Below are 20,988 nucleotides of genomic sequence, written 5' to 3'. Positions count from 1 at the left end.
GTGGATTAATGGAATTTATATTATGTAAGTAGTTATAGATCTGTATTTCCAAAATTGCTTATAGTCATATTACATTTTTGTAAAATTTTAAAAAGACATATAAAGTAATTTGTTTTGTTTTTTTGGTATACAATAAATATTGAATTATTCATCATCATTGTTCTCATTTAATTTCTTCTCCGAATGATCACCGCATGGTTGCTTTTTTCAGTTAGAATTTACTTGATCAAATTTAATGCTATCATTCATTCATTTTGATTACTTTGGAAATTCTTCAAAGTGTCGTATTGCTAATTCACTGGCTATCCATGCAGCTTTAGTTTGCATACACAAAATTATAGCATGTTTAAGAAATCATCAACCTTTTATTTTTAATCCGAGTGGTTTATTTTAAGAAAACAAGAAAAACATAGCATACACATATGGCAATTAATTAATACTTTGATTAAGAGCGACACATAAAACTGAATAATTAATTTTGCTGAATTGAATTCATACATTATTAGTAATATTTCAACAGGCAATTCGTAAAAATTGGGAAAATATATATTTTCAAGTATTAAAGGTTTTACACAAAATATTTAAATACAACTTTACAAATATTGAAATGCGTTCTGTTACGTAATCTAAGTGAAATCTATGTTTTTAGCACAAATGTAAAAACCGGGGCACTTTGTTTTTACAACTCCTATCAAATAAATATGAGGCTTTATGTGTACTCATAACTTCAAAAACAATTTGAAAGCAGATAAGTCAATTTTTTTTTTTTTTTTTTTTTTTTTGCAAAGTAAATATTTTCCTTTTCGCACGTTAAACGAAATGTTATGCAAACTGACTTCAATTTAATAATATGACAGAATTATCGCTTATAGAGAACTTACTTTTTTACTTAAATTAAAGGAAGAAAGTTAATACGATTTTTGTAAAAATTGAAATTGCTTTAGAATATCATGTTAGAAAATTTCTCACGTGTCAAACTGTATGTGACTTTGACTTTTGCACTGTATGAGTTGTAATTAGTTGCAATAACTTCCGATACTTTGCACATCATTTTTACTCCCAATCTTTTTTGATTTCGAAGGTCCAATCCCACTTGAGGTGTATATGCTTGTCGTCGTCGGTGAACAGCGATGCAACTGAATATGTGCCACGTGCCATAATACCTGAAGGAGCTTCTTCTGATGGAGTTAAGTAGAATTGAATTTCTTTTTTCGGTGGATAAGAGCCGACCATATGCGTCATTTTATCAACTAAATAAAAAGGTAAACAACAATGTTGAATATTTCTGTTCTAAAATCACGTTGCTAAAATAAAAAGCATTGAAATAAGGTTGTCTTACCAACAACTTTTGGTGAAATTTGCGGTTAAATAAACATGATCACAACACAATCACACAAGGAATGTTAGTATTTAATTAGTTACAACATTGACAGATCCATCGTAAGCAGTGGGAAAATCAATTCAAACATAGATTAGTGGTTGAAAGGCAGATGGTAAAAATACCAGTTCAACATATCACTAAAACAATAAACGCAAAATGTACATACATATGTATATTTGGTGTGTAATCTAAATGTATGCTTATATATACGTATTATGCAATTTACAATCAAATATCTACGGAAAAGTAAGTGTTGGAGAATAGCACAGGCCAATTTAATTTAACTACCTAGCAAATTGAACTAAATTGTGATGTGTGGAAGTGAAAAAATCGCTCTTGAGTTTTCCCAATAGTTGTACTTATCCGTACACTGGGTGCTAACCTCTGCCAGATGGGCCCCTTTTGAAGGTCAAAAACTGAAGTATTGTCTTAGAAATACCGTGTCATTTAGTATATTATGGTAGTAAAAAACATGCTCTTCATAAAAATCATTTGCCGTTCGGAGTCCGCTTAAAACTGCATGCCCCTCCATATGTGAAACAACATCAAGACGCACACCACAATAGGAGGAGAATTGCAAGCTCCAATTATTTATTTATTTTTTTAGTAGTATGTATTTAGGTTGTTTTGTCAAAGTTGTCAGATTGCTTTTATATTGATGTGCATGCAATATTTTCATGGACCTTATAATTAGTTTAACAAACAATATTACAATGTGTGAGTACTAATACCAGACATGCAACACAAAATACAATGCACTTGTAGTCAACATTTACCTGGTACACCCATTCGGTAAGTCTTTTGTACATATTTAAGGCCATGAACGATTTCTCTTTGCACAATAAAGTCTATGCGCACCTTGTAGTGAACACCTTCTTTAATGACGAATACCTGAGAAGACAAAAGAAAATACATTTACAAAATCATAAGCTTGCGGAAATATCTATTGCGAATGGGTTTTACTTAGCAAGAAATGAAGGAAAATTAAAACCTTAAACACCTGCTTTTAGCGAATCAATTCAGATTCAAAAAGAATAAGTTAATTGAAATAGAATTTTTTTGGGATTGAGATTGGATTAATTGAAAAAAAAGTTTGAAAAAAATACTATCCGAATTTGCATCTAGAATCTTCATCTATACAAGGGAAAATTGCATTGCACACAGATCAATATTTCTTTGTTGTTGTTGTTTTAACAGTAATGGTAGCCCCGTCAGTGTAGGGCATATCACCGGTCGTCTTCGTCTAGCTCACCTAGGGGTAGGCCCTGGAAACATGCTGTTTCGACAGGTTGGGTCCAGAGGGAGAGGGGTGTTAGATGAGTCGGTTTTAGGGGGCATGTGAAGAGGTGTTTAGTGTCGTGTGGGGTACCTTCACATACCGGACATGTGTTTGGAATGTCGGGGTCAATTCTTGATATGTAGGAGTTTAACCTGCTACAGTATCCAGAACGTAAATGTGCCAGTGTTACACGAGTCTCACGGGGAAGCTGGAGCTCTTCGTCTGCAATAGGTGGTGGTCTGACTCCGATTACGGCATTCACAGGACGGGAGTTCATGAAGGTGGTGACGGTCTCCCGGTGGATGTCGTTTATGAACTGTCTAAATACTGTCCGGTCCAGTAGATTGCGGTCAGTTTTGTCCTGGATTTCGTCAGCGTAGTCTAAAAGGTGTCTCCTGACGTGCCTGGGAGGTGGCTCAGGCTCAAGCAGGTGTCTGCAGGGGTGAAACCTGCGGTAACATCCAAGCAGGAACTGCTTGCTGAGCAAGCATTACTGTGAGCATTTGTGCCTCGTTATGCAGGTGTTGAATGGAGGACATCAGGAGGCAACCGGTCGCTGTCCGAATGGCAGTATTTTGACATGTCTGTAGCTTTATCCACTACGACCAGACAGGCGCAGCATAGTTCAGAACCGGCCGACCAATTGCCTTAAATGTCGAAAGCAACAGTTCTTTGTCTTTGCACCAAGTGCTGCCGGCAAGCGATTTGAGGGCCTTGTTGCGATTTTGGACTTTAGTGGCAATAGCGGTTGTGTTCGCAGAGAAGACAGCAAGCTGTCAAAGGTTACATCCAAAATTTTGGAGTTGTTTGCCGTCGGAATTGGTGTGCCGTCGACTTTTACCTTAAGGGGCAGGACAAAGGAGGTCAGTCCAGGTGGTAAAGAGGGTCGTCGTGGACTTGGTGGGGGAAAGTTGGAGACTCCTCGCAGTGAAAAAGCAAGAAAGGTCGATGTCATTGCCCGACGCCATTATCGTACTGGCGCCAGCGTATGAGATCAGGGTAACTCCCGCTGGTGGTTGGGGGAGCTTCGAGATATAGAAGTTGAACAGCAAGGGAGAAAGGACACTACCCTGCGGTACACCTCGCTTAATCTTCCTCTGCTTTGATGTTTGATCTCGAAAAATCACTGACGAGTGCCGACCGCTCAGGTAGTTTGCGGACCACCTCTTCAACCCTGGCGGGAGTGTAGTCTGATAAATATCATCTAGGAGCGTGGAATGGCTGACTGTGTCGAAAGCCTTCTTCAGGTCCAACGCTACTAGGACAGTCCTCTCGCAGGGGCGGTTTTGGTTAAGCCCGCGGTTTATCTGGGCGTTTATGGCGGTGAGTGCAGTGGTGCTCGTCAGAAGCCGTGCACTCGTCAGAAGCCGTGCTGATGTGGGGCTGGGGCCAGGTGTTTCGTGAAGAGTGGGAGTAGGAGGGCTTTAAGTGTCTTCACTACTGGGGAAAGGAGAGTTATCGGCCGATAAGATTCCCCTTGGTTGGCGGGTTTCCCAGGTTTCAGTAATGGGACCACTCTCCCTGCTTTCCACTTGTCAGGGATGATGAGAGTGGCCAAGGACAGATTGAAGACCCTTGTGATAAATCCTACTCCCAAAGGTCCCAGATGCTTCTGCATCAGCGCGTTTAGTCCGCCAGGGCCAATGGCTTTTGATGTTTTTGATTTGTTGATGGCCCCCTGACCCTCATCACCGGAGAAAGCAAGTGGCGCACTGTCGTTCGTCAGTTTGTGCAGCTTTCTGGTAGCACGACGCTTGGTTCTATCGGCCGGAGGATGCAGTATAAAAAGCCGGCTAAAATAGCTCGCGCATCTTTTCGGGTCCGACGAAGTGCAACCGTTGAAGGTGATAGCCACCTTGTCGTTGTGCTTCGTCGGGTTCGACAGGGACCTAACGGTGGACCAGAGCTTACTCACCCCAGAGGTGAGGTTACAGGTCTTCAGGTGCTCAACCCATTTAGTCCGCTTGTGTTGAGTTAGCAGTTGTCGGATCTCCAAATTGAGATCCCTTATGCGGGGATCCACGGGATCGGCCTGGCGTAGGTGGTCACGCTCGTTTGCCAAGCTGGCTGCTTCGGCTGGAAAATGGGGACGAATGTCCTTAAAACTTCCAGCTGGAATACGAGCGAGCCGCAGCACCTTGCGGAATGCGCGTTCGCCTACGCGCACATCAGTGGGGATGGGAAGAGCGGCGAAGGTGTCCTCGGTGAATTCCGTGAAGCCGGCCCAATTAGCTTTTTTAAAGTTAAATAGGACCGGTGGTTCGCGGAAACAAAGTCGGCAGGTCTCTCAATCGAGACGATAACGGGCAGGTAGTCTGATGCAAGCCATAGCATAGATCGCCACGTTATGCTATTTATCAGACCCGCTCTAGCTATTTTTAGGTCAGGCGAGCTGCTGAAATTTCCCACTACCCTTGGTCGGGGCGTTGTCATTCACAGTGCTGAATGTCGAATCGTCTATCTGCTCTGCCAATTGCTGTCCCCTACGATCATTTGGCAGGCTTGAATGCCTGGACCACAGCTATTTTGATACTGTATCGGCTCATGAAGTCAACTATCTCGTCGACCTTGCTCGTGAGTCCGTTGCAGTTGAATTGTAGAAGCTTGAAGCTTCTCGGTAATGTCGTTGTAACTGGGGGGGTGAGGGACGCGTGGGGTTGTCTACGTTGGACCTGCTGCGCAATCCGCTGTGGTTGTTGCGACCTGATGGTGGTGACCGGCCGCGCCTCAGGAGGCGGTAGCGGGTGCAGAGCTCTGCAGCAGGGGGTAACGTAGGCAGCTGTCCACTCACGGGTTGTGCGCAGGCCGGAACATCTTCGAAAATGGCACTAGCCATTGCAAGAATTGCATTGGACTGATACCAGATTCCGAGGTATTACGATCTGACACACGGAACAGACTGTGCGGGGAACCAGGAGCTGCTGGTTTGTCCCCGCACTGGGGTTGGAGCAGGAAGGAAGGGGATGGGTTAAGTCGGAGGAGTTGTGTTGCTCCGATAGGCTCCTTATCGTGGATGTGTGGGTTGTGGTGGCGGTTGGTAGTGCCGGCCTATCAGGGGGAGTAGTAGCCGTGGAGGCATCAGACGCCTGCTGGCGGGAACAACACGTGGCCACATACCGTGTGGACCACTCCCTATGTGTCTTAAGGCCTGAACAGGTCTTAAGGTGGCTCCACCCGTTGCACTTGTTACACCTAACCGAGGTGGAGTGGCAGAGACGCAGCAATAGAATACCTCTGGCCCAGGGTTGGATTCGATTCCAGCCCTGAGGAGAAGCATTTGGAGCAGGATTGCTACGAGGATTTGCTACTGTGACGTAAGGGGAGGGGTGGTGTGCTGTTCACTAGACAGGGCTAGCATACTGCGGCAGCCCTTGGTCGGGAAAAACCCGAGTCATTCCGGTAACGTAGAACCGGCTGCCATCGGAATCAATATTACTTTCGTCATACCTGTTTCTTAAGTTGACTTAAATCGCCAGTTAAATCTAACTCCATATCATCGTGACCTTCAACTACTAAAGCCAATTTCTTAACGATCACTTTGCGCTGATCATTTGCGTCTGAAATATTAAACAATTGAACAATACAACAATTTTAATGGACATATTCGTAATGTTGTTTTCCTTTTAGCCATATCATACCGACAATAATTTTTTCCGCTTGTGCGGCACCCAGCAAGGCCTCTTTATAGCGGCGCAAACTTTCATCCTCTTGATCAACAGACATTATTTCCTCAATAGTCTTTTCCGGTGGCGGCTGGTAGGTACTGTCGTGAATGTCTTCATCATGTATACCAACTTCGGCATGCGACTCCGCAGACATTTTGATTCACACGTAAGAGCTGTAATTAAATGATTCATAATTAAAATTAATAAATTATAAGGGAATGAAAACAACAATATTATATATATATATATAATTTGCGCGTACACCCTTTTTGGGTGTTTGGCCGAGCTCCTCCTCCTATTTGTGGTGTGCGTCTTGATATTGTTCCACAAATGGAGGGACCTACAGTTTCCAGCCGACCCCGAACGGCAGATATTTTTATGAGGAGCTTTTTCATGGCAGAAATACACTCGGAGGTTTGCCATTGCCTACCGAGGGGCGACCGCTATTAGAAAAATGTTTTTCTTTTTCTTTAAATTTTGGGTTTCACCGAGATTTGAACCAACGTTCTCTCTGTGAATTCCGAATGGTAATCACGCACCAACCCATTCGGCTACGGCGGTAGCCAAAACATACTCAATAGTTAGATAATATAAATAAGTTTTTTACATACTCAATAGTTAGATAATATAAATAAGTACACAATTAAATAATCGGAACATGTGCATTGCCTGAAGTATTGAAGAATTTAGCAGGAGACACAAAGATAAAGTATTTGGAAATAATAACAAAAAAATATATATATAATATATATAAACCACCATTACTCTTTACTTTACTACTTATTTTAATTTTTGGATGCGATTTTAAATAGCCCAAACCCAGGCCACAGATTCTTTTTAAGAGGATTTTTCGACATTTCTTTGTTTGTTATATCACAGAGCCCGAAAATCCTTTAGGGCGCAATCCACAGATGCTCTATGGAATTCAAGTTCGTTGTTTGTGGTTGTATATGAAGAATTTGGTTTGGAAAAAAGTTATAGAACAGAAGTTGAATGTAGACTTTTTATAAAGTCAGGGTATAATTACATTTTCAATTCAATAGATATTACAATCTCACTATTTATGTTCTCCTTCACATTGACTACTTTTCCACGAAAGCCGTTTCAGCCCGGAACCACATCTCCATCCTTTCGCTTGACTTTGAGAAAGCATTTGAGCGAATTGGCTTCATGTAATTCTAAATGGCCTTCACTTATGGGGAGTGTGACTTAAAATACTCTACTTTGTCAAGTCTTTTCTAAAAAATCGAAAATTTCGTGTAAGAATTCAAAACACATTTTCCGACATTTATCCTTTAGAAAAAGGGAATACCTCAGGGATCTCCTTTATCTGTCGTCCTCGTTAACATCGCCTTTAATGAAGTAAGCGATACTATAAAATCCAATAATCTGGTAGATTACTGTCTTTAAGCAGATGATTTATACATACTCTGCAAAAGGAACTATAATGTTGAAACGAACCAGTTTTCAAAAATTTAATACAGGACATCTTGGAATGGGGTGATTATTCTGGAGCCTAGATATTCTTAGAAAAATCAAAACATTTTTATATGTGTAGGAAATATTTGTGCGATTTCCACAATCTTGGATTAGCTATAAATAATATAGAAATTGTAAACGTACAAAATATGAAAATATTAGGTATTACATTTCTCTAATCAATCGAAAAAAAGCACAGCTGCCAGACAACACATTATTACATACCTTTAAAGTAGGAAACGTCATGCACACATTAATACTCTTATATACTTAACCAAAACACTTATACTAAGCAAAATCGACTACGGGCCTTTCCTTTTTGGGATCTCCCCAAAATCGGCTTTAAACATCTTCAGGCCGGTATATCACCAAGCGGCGCGAATAAGTATTTTTGATCTTCGCACACCTCCAATAAAAATCCTTTTAGCAGAGGCTGGCCTACCCACAATTGAAGAAAGAATACATCAGATTCAAGCGAGACTCATCCCTAAACTTTTTTTCCCATCCAACTCAATCATTGTTTGTTTGTTTGTCTGTTTGTTAACAGTAATAGTAGCCCCGCCAGTGTCGGGTATATTCCCTGTCATCTTCGTCTATGGGTCCAGAGGGATTGGGGTGTTAGATGACTCGGTTTTAGGGGGCATGTGAAAATGTGATTAGTGTCGTGTGGGGTGCCTTCAAATGCCGGACATATGTTTGGTATGTCGGGGTCGATTCTGGATAAGTAAGAGTTTAACCTGCTACAATATCCAGAACGTAATTGTGCCAGTGTTACACGTGTCTCACGAGGAAGCTGGAGCTCTTCATCTGCTGTAGGTGGTGGTTGGACTCCGATTACGGCATTCACAGGACGGGAGCTTAAGAAGGTGGTGATGGTCTCCCGGTGAATGTCGTTTATTGACTGTCTAAATACTGTCAGGTCCAGTAGATTGTGGGTCAGTTTTGTCCTGCATTTCGTCAGCGTAGGCTCAGGCTCAAGCAGATGTCTGCAGGGGTGAAACCTGCGGTAACATCCCAGCAGGAACTGCTTGCTGAGCAGTTTGTTATGCTCCATGACTGGGAGCATTCCCATGGATAATGATTGTTACAGTTGGAGAGAGTACAGACGTGTTTAATATTCGCACCGTATTCTTTTATTTAAAAACTAAATAAGCAATTATTAATTGTTAAAAAGTGAACTGCGAGGGTAAAAAAACAAAACTGAACGGAACCACAAATCGAAAGCTGTAAAATTCTTAATAAATACTTCCTATATCTCGCTTTATATATATATATATATATATATATAGCGAGATGAGTGTGTGCGCTAAATGCAAATCATCGATTAGAGGAGAGAGCGGTATTAGATGTGAAGGTGTATGTGGCAATAATTACCATGAAAGCAAAACCTGCTCAGGAGTGGATAAATACAGCACAAAAATTTTGGGAGAGAATAATATGATTCGTTTTATGTGTGATGAGTGCATTACCTATGTTCAAAATGTTGATCTTGTATTACAAGGCATGCATATGAGTGTTAAAAAGAATAACTCGATTTTGAATGAGTATAAAAATGAATTTGAAGGAGTAATAAAAAATAGCCAAGATGAGTTAAAACTACTATTAGAGGCCATTGAAGTTCGTCACGCTCAGCGCATGTTGATGATGGAAAAATCTCAAGAGTTATTCGAGAAGAAAATTGGTGAAGTTAAGAGTTTATATGAAATGATAGAAGAGGTAAAAATTAGAACGGAAAAAATTGGAAAAGAGAGCGAAAAAGTACAAAATGAAATGAAGCGAATAAGTAATAGCACAAATGAATTAAATTCGACATATGCTGATGTTTTGAAAAATAAAAAAAAGAGAACTATAGCAGAGCCAAAAAATGATGTAGCCTTAATAGTAAAACCTAAAATTAAACAAACAGGAGAAAAAACAAAAAAAGATTTGAGTGCTAAAGTAGACCCAAAAAATCTGAAAATCTCAAGTATTGCAACAACAAACAACGGTGTAATGATAATACAAAGTGATAATATAGATGAGCGCAACAAAATTAGAGAAGCTATTGAAAATAATATTGGATGTGAATATGAAATTAAGATACCTAAGCCTATACTGCCAAGGTTTTTAATTACTGGAATTAATTTCAAATATGAACAAAAAGATTTACTTCAATCAGTACAAAAGCAAAATCCCAGCCTTAGCCTAAGCACTTTAACAGTGGTGAAACAATACGAAAGAAAGAAAGACAACCGATCTTATTATAATGCGATTATTGAAATAAATAATGTAGAATTTGTAAAAGTGATAGAAGCAGAAAGCTTAAACTTAGGATGGGAACGATGTAAAGTGTTTGACGCAGTAAATGTACTGATGTGTTTTAAATGCAAAGGTTTCAATCACAAGCTGGTCGATTGTAAAAATGATGAAGCGTGCCAAAAATGTCATGGTAATCATAATTCTAAATTGTGCAACGAAAACCCAATAATGAAATGCCTAAATTGTATCAGAGCGAATAATGACTACAACATGGCATTAGATATTAATCACGATACGCTTGATAAAAATTGCCCATGCTACAAACATAAATTGGAGTTAAGGAGGAAGAAACTTGGGTATTAGCAATCAAAAATTAAGTATGCAAATAGCTATAAACCAAAAAATCAAATTAAGTGCATTTATTTGAACAGTAACAGTATAACAGCTAATAAAGAAGAGATCGAAAGAATGATTGAAGTTCTAAAACCTGACATTGTTCTTTGTGCAGAGACTCATACCACCGAGGATGTCATTGATGCTGAAATTGCCATTGATGGATATAACTTTATAAGATGTGATTCACATAGCAGACGAACAGGTGGCGTACTAGCTTACATACACAAATCTATTGATTTCAAAGTAATTTATAATAAGTCTATGGATACAAATATGTGGTGTACTGTAATCAGAACTAGAAAGTCAACGTACAAGTGGCAAATAGGTGTATTATATCATTCACCAAACACCAGTGATGCTGAATTTTTGGGGTACATTACTGATGTCTTAGAAGAGTGTTTTGATGAATCGAATAACAATGTTTTAATTGGTGACTTTAATATAAATATGAACAATCAATCAACATATACGAACCATCTAACTAGTATTTTCCAAGCTTCCTCAATGTACCAAAGAATCTCCTTCAATACAAGAATCACTGAATCAGCTCAGACAAAAATTGACTTGTTATTTTCTAATAGGAGCGAAATACAAATATGTAAGTTAGATAAATACAAAATATCCGATCATGAAACCATACAGTTCATACTGCCTATGCAGAGAAAATACAAAATGAGAATCCTTGAAATCCGAAAATGTTGGGAAAATTATTCCAAAGTAAATCTTGTTGAACACCTGCGCAACTACAGCTTGGTTCAGTTGAATAATCTTGATATCTGTCTTAGAACTAAAGAGCTAAGTAGTATTCTGATTAATATCATGTCAAAGTTAACATATGACAAACTAGTTCAAATTAAACTAATAAATAAATGGTATGATAGAGAACTTACGGAGCTTAATAAATTAAAATTTGAACTTTTTAAAACGGCTGAAAGAAGTAATGACTGGTGTGAATATCATGTATTAAACGACACTATAAGAAAATGGTAAAGCTAAAGAAAGCACAATATATGGAAAGCAAAATATCTATAAATTCCTACAACCAAAAACTAATGTGGAAATGTCTCAAAGATACTGCTAATATGACCATCAACACAACTAAAATAAAGAAAGTGGTATTAAATGGCGTGTGGATTGAAGATGAAAATGAGATAGCAAATGAGCTTAATAAATATTTTGTAGAAAGCATCATGACAATTCATAATAGTATCGAAAACATTGTAATGAATGAAGAGCGTGAAGTTTTGGACAGAAACATATTTGAATTTAGGAGGGTCACCACGGATGATATAATTAAAACTGTTTCGTCATTAAAAAATAAATATGGTGGTAAAAAAATGCTAACGGAAGGTGTAATAAAAGACTCTATGGAGTACTTGGGATATACATATGCCTGCCTAATCAATGAAAGCTTCTATCTAGGTATTTTCTCGGAGTGCTGGAAAATCTCTGTAGTTATTCCAGTGGAAAAGATTAGAGGAACAACAAAACCAGAAGAACTGCGTCCTATAAACACATTGCAATGTGATGAAAAAATAATTGAAACAATAGCCAAAAACCAACTGCTACAGTATCTTGATGGCCATCAAATTATAATACAGGAACAATCTGGGTTTAGATCTAAGCACTCGTGTGAATCGGCAATAAACTTGGTAATTACAGAGTGGAAAGAAAATTTGTCAAAGAAGGAGATCACAATATCAGTTTTTTTAGACTTGAAAAGAGCTTTTGAAACCGTAGACAGAGACAATTTAATAAAGAAGCTACACAATGTTGGCATACAAAACCAATCTTTAAATTGGTTTGAAAGTTATCTCAGCGGTAGAAGACAAAAAACGGTAATAGGAGATGCTGTCTCTTCAGAAATAGATGTTCCAATAGGATTGCAACAGGGCTCTGTGCTCGCACCAATATTATTCATAGTATACATCAATGATGTTATTAAATACCTAAAATTTTGTAAAATTCGTCTATTCGCGGATGATACCTTATTAACTCTGAGTGCTCTAACAATGGAAGAAGCTTTATCTAAAGTGCAAACAGATTTAAATATGATATACATATGGCTGTGCCATAACAAACTGAAAATTAACATCGATAAGACAAAATATATGCTGATGACAAGAAGAACAGTGGATCCAGACATTATAACGCAGAATATTGCAAATAATCCCTTGCAAAGAGTCGATAAAATAAAGTATTTGGGAATAATAATTGATGATAAGCTAAAATTCGATGAGCACTTGAAATATACAGAGGCGAAACTAGGTAAAAAGATAGGTATTATGTTCCGCTCATGTAAATTTATCAGCAAGAAATACAAAATTATGGTGTATAGATCAATGATTGAGCCTCACTTCATTTACTGTCCGACAATTCTATTTACGTTCACCGACACTCAAATCTCGAATCTACAAAAGAAACAAAATAAAGCGATGCGTTTTATTTTAAGAAAACGACACGACACGCCAATTCTAGAAATGCTCAGAGAATTGAATTGGCTCAGTGTGAAACAACTAGTGACATACTACACTTTGAAATTCATACATAATATAAAATTAGGCAATCTACCTGGATATCTAAGTAATAGAATGATATACAACAGTGAAATTCATAACTACCAAACAAGGAACAGAAATAATTTTCACGTCCCAATAGCTAGAAATGAATTGGACAGGAGGAGCTTATACTGTAGAGGAGTTAGAGCATATAATGAATTACCTGTACACTTAAAAAACTGTGAGAGTCCAGAAATATTTAAGAAACTTTTATATGAGTATTCTAAGCTTTCCATAGCATTTAGATAGTTATAAATATATAATTGAAATTTATTGTGCAAATAATACCCACCTTATATACTTGAAGTTTGTTCAGTATATACTTTATATCTTTTAGTAGTTTTAATGTAATTGTGCCAATATTATCTAGGTCTATAAGACCGTAATAAATAAATAAATAAATGGCAGCCGGTTCTACGTTACCGGAATGACTCGGGTTTTTTCCGACCAAAGGCTGCCGCCCAGTAAACTAGCCCTGTCTAGTAAACAGTATATCTAACTCAAACGAAAAGGACTGTTACAACAACAATATCATCGACAAGGGCATCTCAAATATAAACCGATCCAATATAAACCTAATATAATAGCTTCTTCTGTTATGCTTAAAATACTTGGAATAGTCAACAATCTAGAGTTGTCCAATCCGGTGGTGAACTACCAAGCAAAACACCCTGAATGGGAGATAACGAAAGTATCCTGCCACCTCAACTTATCCAAATTCACAAAAAAAAACTGCATCACCCGAAGCTCTCCTTTCTATGTTTCAGGAGCGCAAGACATACTTTGAAGCTGACAATTGGTCTTTGTGGTTCACAGATGGTTCAAAATCCGATAATGTACCAGCCAGATTTGCAGTGATTGACACAAACAGCGACACCCTACGGGTGCAAACTTTACCGGACTGCGCATCTGTTTTTACTGCAGAAGCAGTCACCATTTGTCACGCTATAAGGCTTTGGAAAACGATCGTAAAACCCTTATATGCACCGAATGCAAATCCGTCCTAAAAGCAGTTCTAAACCCTCTAACCAATTCATTCACCATTAGTAGAATAAGAGATACGCTCATTGGCAAGGAGGCTACCTTACGTTTACTTTGGAACGGGAACGAGATAGCAGACAGTGCGGCCAAACAAGCCTCCTCATCACCGATAACAAAACATCCCACTTGTGAAAAGAGAGATATGCTATCAGCAATTAGACAATATCTCAACACCAGAACGAAATTAGAATGGCTAAACTACACCCACCACCACTACACTACCGTAAACCGGTAGTGGCAGCCGGTTCTACGTTACCGGAATGACTCGGGTTTTTCCCGACCAAGGGCTGCCGCCTCAGTAAACTAGCCCTGCCTAGTGTACCGCATCCCACCCCCAATCTTTCGTCACAGGAGCAACTCATTGCAGCAAGTTTGCTCCAAATACTTCTCTTCCGGGCTGGCGTCGAACCCAACCCCGGATCAGAGGTATTTTACCGCTGCATTTGCCACAAACGGCTCCACCCGAACTCCACCTCGGTTAGGTGCAATCAGTGCAACGGGTGGTGCCATCTTAAGACCTGCTCAGGCCTTAAGACACACAGGGAGTGGTCCACAAGGTATGTGGCCACGTGTTGCTCCCGCTTACAGGCTGCCCCTGCCTCAACGGCGACACTGCCCTCAGTGCCGGCACGTCACACTGCCGCCACCAACAACACCTCAACGGTAAAGAGCCCCCACGAGCAACACAACTCCCTCTCTGACCCACAACCCTCCTGCTCCTACCCCAGTGCGGGGCAAACCAGCAGCTCTTGGTCCCCCGCACAGTCTGCTCCGTGTGCCAGACCGTAGTTCCTCGGAACTTGACAACTGTCCAATGCAATTCTTGCAGTGGCTGGTGCCATTTTCGGAGGCGCTCCGGCCTGCACACCACCCGTGAGTGGCCACGCGACTACGTTGCCCCCTGCTGCAGAGCTCTGCACCCGCAAACGCCCCCAGTGGCGCGGCTACCAGTCAACATCAGGCCACAACCAATTTTGCGGAACGCACAGCAGGACCAACGCAGACAACATCACGCATCCCTCACCCCCCGAGTTACGACCATACTCCCGCGAAGCTTCAAGCTATTGCAACTGAACTGCAACGGACTCACGAGCAAGATTGACGAAATAGTCGACTTCATGAGACGGTATGGTATCAAGATAGCTGCGGTCCAGGAGACAAAACTACACGCTAGCTCCCCCCTGATTACCAGAGACGGCTACAATGTGCATAGAAAGGACCAAGAGCGAGACAACGGTGGTAGCCTAGCGTTCATAGTCCACCATTCAGTGCAGTATCGTCTCATCGATGAAGGCATCGACCGCAGGGACAGCACCTTAGAATGTCAAGGTATAGCTGTCCGGTCAGGCGATGCCGAGCTCGAAATATATAATATTTACATACCCCCTGTCACCTGCTGCCCGGCAGGATATCTCCTGATATTGGTGCGCTCATCAGGGGAGAAAACCGATTGGTAGTAGGTGACTTTAACGCGCATCACGATCTTTGGCATTCAAGCCTGCCAAATGATCGTAGGGGACAGCTATTGGCAGAGCAGATAGACGATTCGACATTCAGCACTTTAAACCAGGGTAGTGGGCAATTGCAGTAGCTCGCCTGACATAACAATTGCTAGCGCAGGTCTGATAAATAGCATAACCTGGCGACCTATGCTATCGCTTGCATCAGACCACTTGCCCATTATCATCTCGATCGAGAAACCTGCCGACTTTGTTTCCGCAGATCACCGGTACATACATCAACTTTAACAAAGCTGATTGGACCAGGTTCGCGGAATTTACTGAGGACATCTTCGCAGCCCTACCCATTCCCACCGATGTGCGCGCAGGCGAACGCGCATTTCGCAAGGCGATCACAGCCGCCGCGGCTCGCTTCATACCCGCTGGACGGATCCGGGACTTACGTCCCAATTTCCCAGCTGAAGCAGCTGTTCTGGCGAACGAGCGTGACCGCCTACGCCTGGCCGATCCCGGGGATCCTCGAATAAAGAACCTCAAGTCGGAGATCCGGCAACTGGTAACCCAATACAAGCGGACCAAATGGGTGGAGCATATGAAGTCCTGTAACTTCACCTCTGGTGTGAGCAAGCTCTGGTCCACCGTAAGGTCCCTGTCGGATATCACCTTCAATGGTCGTACTTCGTCGGATCCGAAGAGATGCGCGAAATACTTTAGCTGGCAATTTATACTGCATCCTCCGGTCGACAGATCCAAACGTTCTGTCATACAACAGTGCACCGCTTGCTCTCTCCAGCGACGAGGTTCAGGGGGCCATTAAACACATGAAACCATCTAAAGCCATTGGCCCTGACGGACTAAACATGCTGATGTTGAAAAAGCTGGGTCCACTGGGAGTAGAATTCCTCACCAAGGTCTTCAACCTGTCTATGGCCACTCTCATCATTCCTGATAAGTGGAAATTAGGGAGAGTGGTCCCACTACTGAAGCCTGGGAAACCCGGCAACCAAGGGGAGTCCTATCGTCCGATAACTCTCCTAACTACTCCCACTCCTCACAGAACACCTGACTCCAGCCCCTCACCAGCATGGTTTCCGAAGGGTGCACAGCACCACCACGGCACTCATCGTCATAAACACCCCGGGTAAACCGCGGACTAAACCAAACCCGCCCCTGCGAGAGGACTGTCCTAGTAGCGTTGGATCTACAAAAGGCTTTCGATGCAGTCAGCCACGCCACGCTACTAGATGACATTTTACAGTCGACACTCCCGCCAGTTCTGAAAGGGGTGGACCGCGAACTACCTGAGTGATCGTCACTCGTCGGTGATATTTCGAGACCAAACATCAAAACAGAGAAAAATAAAGCAGGAATACCGCGGGGTCGTGTCCTTTCACCCTTGCTTTTTAATTTCTACATTTCGAAACTCCCCCAGCCACCAGAGGGAGCCTCACTGGTCTCATACGCCGACGACTGCACTATAATGGCGTCGGGCAATGACATTGATGGCCTATGCACCAAAGTAAACGACTACCTCGCCGACCTTTCTCGCTTCTTCACTGCGAGAAACCTAAAACTTTCTCCCACTAAATCCACGGCGACCCTTTTTACCACCTGGACAAAGGAGGTCAAGCTGCAACTTCAGGTACACGTCGATGATACCCCAATACCGACGGTAAATAACCCCAGAATATTGGGAGTCACCTTTGACAGCTTGCTCTCCTTCTCCGCGCACACAACCGCTATTGCAACGAGAGTACAGAATCGCAACAAGGTCCTCAAGTCGCTTGCCGGCAGCACTTGGGGCAAAGACAAAGAAATGTTGCTGTCGACTTTCAAAGCAATAGGCCGACCGGTTCTTAACTATGCTGCACCTGTCTGGTCGCCCGGAACCAGTGATACGCAGTGGACGAAGCTCCAGACCTGCCAAAATACTGCTATTAGGACCGCGACAGGATGTCTCCTGATGTCCCCAATACAACACCTGCATGACGAGGCTCACATGCTTCCTGTAAAGGAGCATAACAAACTGCTCAGCAAGCAGTTTCTGCTAGGGTGTCACCGTAGGCCTCACCCATGCAGACACCTGCTTGAGCTTAAGCCACCTCCCAGGCACATCAGGAGGCACTTCCTCAACTACGTGGACGAGATCCAGGGCAAAACAGACAGACCACTCCAGGATCAGACAGTGTACAGACAGGCCATAAACGACATTCATCGGGAGACCCTTACCACCTTCTTAAGCTCCCGACCTCCGAATGCCGTTATCGGAGTCCAACCACCACCTATTGCAGACGAAGAGCTCCAGCTTCCCCGAGAGTCCCGCGTAACCTTGGCATAATTACGTTCTGGATACTGTAGCAGGTTAAACTCCTACTTATCCAGAATCGACCCCGACATACTAAACATATGTCCGGCATGTAAAGGCACCCCGCACCACACTAACCACCTTTTCACATGCCCCATCAAACCCACTCATCTAACACCTCTCTCCCTCTGGACCCAACCCGTCGAAACAGCTAGTTTCCCGGGCCTACCGTTAGATGAGCTAAAAATGCTCTATTACAGACGCTTATTTCACTTAAATACAAACACAGAAAAGTAACAAAATCACTTATAAACATTCTTTATTACATTAAGATTCTATTAAAAGCTATTTTTACTAAATAATAGTCCAAATTCTATTAAAATTCTATTATTACAAATGTTCTTCTAACCGTTTGTAATACCGTGCAGAATAAATTTGAGGAGAGAACTGTCAAACGAACGGTGAGAGAGAGAAGAACAAAGCGAAATAAGAAAAACCCAGTCGACCAAAAGGGAACAATTCTTTTATTATTATTTTTATTATTTATAGGGGCGCTTTTTTGATTTCAAATATACATATATATACAAAAACAAATATTTTTACAAATACTGAAAATTTGGAATAAAAATCGCGCGATTTGTTCCAAATTCTTTTATTATTATTTTTATTATTTATAGGGGCGCTTTTTTGATTTCAAATATACATATATATAACAAAAACAAATATTTTTACAAATACTGAAAATTTGGAAAAAAAATCGCGCGATTTTTAGTCCAAATTTTAATTTGCGGCGCTTTTTTGATTTCAAATATACATGTATATTACAAAAACAAATATTTTTCCAAAAAAAAAATAAAATTTATGCAAAATCGGACAATTTTTGACCTAAATTTTCGCCATCGGCACTCATAACTTTTACGATAAAACAGCGTTTTCATAAGTGCTATGAAATATAAAACCTAAGTTAAATGCTTGTTGGGTTGACGACTGCTGTATACTCCGCTCTTCAACTGTATTTCAGTACAAACTGCAAATGCGGTCGGAAAAAACCTAATTTTTAAACTTCTCCTGGGGCTTCTATAGGGACACTAGGAGGTTGGGACTTTCACAGTTATAATGGTGTGACCTTGCTCTTTCTAATGGGCGTGGTGGGTGGTGCCACGCCCCCTTCCTCTCCGCCCCCCATTCAAATATATCCTGGTAGTAAAGGAAAGTTTTGCCCACTGCACTGACAGGGCGAAGATACTGCTACAACAACAACAACAACACCGTAAACCGAGAACATATATCCCCATAATACCCCACCGGCGTATGGAAAACACAAATAAATTATTTCTCCCGTCTACGGCTTGGCCACGCTATTGACACACACCTACACTTTCTGACCGGGGAGCCACCTCCAGTCTGCGCACAATGCGGAGGTTCTCTCTCTTTAAACCATATACTCGAAGATTGCCCCGTTTTGGTAGACGGCAGAAATCATTACCCAAAAAAGAACTGGATTGTATTGTTAAAAACCCTACATCCGACAATATAATCGCTATCAACAGCTTTATAAAAAATATACGAGCCCGAATTTGAATTAAGTATAAATTTTCCGTATTTAGTTTTTAGTATATAAGTTTATAAGAACATATTCATTTTATTTCTACACCAGCATTCTAAGCGATTCCTAATATATTTCAGAATATTCACACAGAGTTACAGAGCCTAATTCTCAATATTTCCGTAGATACAAAGCCAAAGATAGGCGAGCGTTAGGTAGTTACGCTACCGGACAGCTATAGTACAAACTTTATCTTCTTTTTTCGACTTTTCATTTTTATGATTTCTTTGAATTGTCGTACATGAATTTTTTTTCATTCTAATGAATCTTTTGAAATGAATCATAGCTTGTTCCCTTCAGTATTAAATTATCTTCTATTTGAACTAACAAAATAGATAAAAAAAAAATTTTCAAGATTTTTATACCAAGTTGAAGTGAATTTTTTTTTTTATATAGAAAGGCATTTTTTTCTTTAAAACCTCCAAAAAGTTGAAATTTTGGAATTTCTCTCAATTTTCTAGTTCATCTAGAATAAAAAATCATGATAATTAGAAATCCATTTGAATTTTTTGCTTTAGATAATAATTACGAGCTGTATCTTGTACGCCAGTTGGAAACTCCAGCGTTGCAGCGCTCTACTAATTTCTATGTTAAACATTTTTTTCAACTTATTTTCACCAGTACAAAAATTCTTTATACTTTTTAAATGTTCATTAAAAGATAGAAAAAACTTTACAGTGCTAAATTAATTTTTTCCTTAAAAAAAAAAATCGCAAAGAGATGCAATTTTTAGACCTCATAAACCAGGCTCCCCCTTAATAAAAGTGTTATTAAATATATATGCACCCCCCGCACAAAGAAATGTCAATGTAAAAGTAATCGAATGAATCACACAAACCATGAAAAGCAGACTTTCAGACCAAGAGTGCCTAATCATATACACTTGGGGCGACGGATATGAATCAACTCCACGCTTATTACAAAAGCTATATCTATAATCAGATATGTGACCAATATAGCTAGTGATATCACGGCACCACCTTAGTAAATATCAAATTGGCTGCCAATAATTCAGATTTATCAGTAGACCACCGAAAATCATTCGGGATTCATTTTATCAATTTTAGCCTCTTTTTTACTTACTTTTCACACACCTTTTCTATATTTTGCGGCACCTTGAATTATTCAATTATATTGCTTCGTTGCAGCAAATCAATTGGGATACTTTAGTATTTTGCAAATTTAAATAAATTTTGGAAAAAGTTCAACTGAAAATATAAATCGCTAAAAGGCAGCTTAATAAATTCAGAAAGCGCAGACGGTTTTTTTAATAAATGTCGATAAAGAAATGAATAATTTGTTCGTTACAAATGGATAAAGTAACGAGTAAATTTATCCCACAGTGTTGCATTCATTCCTGGCTATATTTCTATATTTTCTTTTAAGGTGTAAGCAAAATATTTTTGCATTACAGAACGAGATCGTTAAGATTTCAATGTTTCTCATAAAATTATTTAAATTTAAAATCCACCGCTCACCTGCATACATATGAAACAGTTAAAACCGGTCGTTAAGATATCTAATCACCTCAAATATCCAAGTTAGAATTTGTGTGTTGGATTATACTTTCTGCTTTAGTA

At 40.3% G+C, this 20,988-nt stretch overlaps 1 protein-coding gene across 2 annotated transcripts; it reads right to left on the bottom strand.

The window, feature by feature from the left end:
• Positions 1-20,703, bottom strand: LOC128861229 (rho GDP-dissociation inhibitor 1). 2 transcript variants are annotated; one of them, XM_054099191.1, is made up of 5 exons: positions 20,492-20,703; positions 6,299-6,498; positions 6,108-6,217; positions 2,158-2,272; positions 1-1,250 (listed from the first exon to the last, which is right to left on the bottom strand). In XM_054099191.1, the coding sequence occupies exons 2-5, from the start codon at positions 6,477-6,479 to the stop codon at positions 1,054-1,056; spliced, it is 603 nt and encodes a 200-aa protein (XP_053955166.1). In that variant the 5' UTR covers positions 6,480-6,498; positions 20,492-20,703; the 3' UTR covers positions 1-1,053. The 2 variants fall into 2 exon arrangements, with proteins under 2 accessions (XP_053955166.1, XP_053955167.1); XM_054099192.1 differs by having other exon boundaries at positions 20,503-20,703.
• Between the last annotated feature and the right edge of the window lie 285 nt (positions 20,704-20,988).

This window comes from Anastrepha ludens, chromosome 4, assembly GCF_028408465.1.
Source record: "Anastrepha ludens isolate Willacy chromosome 4, idAnaLude1.1, whole genome shotgun sequence".
Taxonomy (NCBI): Eukaryota; Metazoa; Arthropoda; class Insecta; order Diptera; family Tephritidae; genus Anastrepha; species Anastrepha ludens.
The sequence above is the reverse complement of the archived record's forward strand: the minus strand, read 5'-3'. Positions and strand labels throughout refer to the sequence as shown.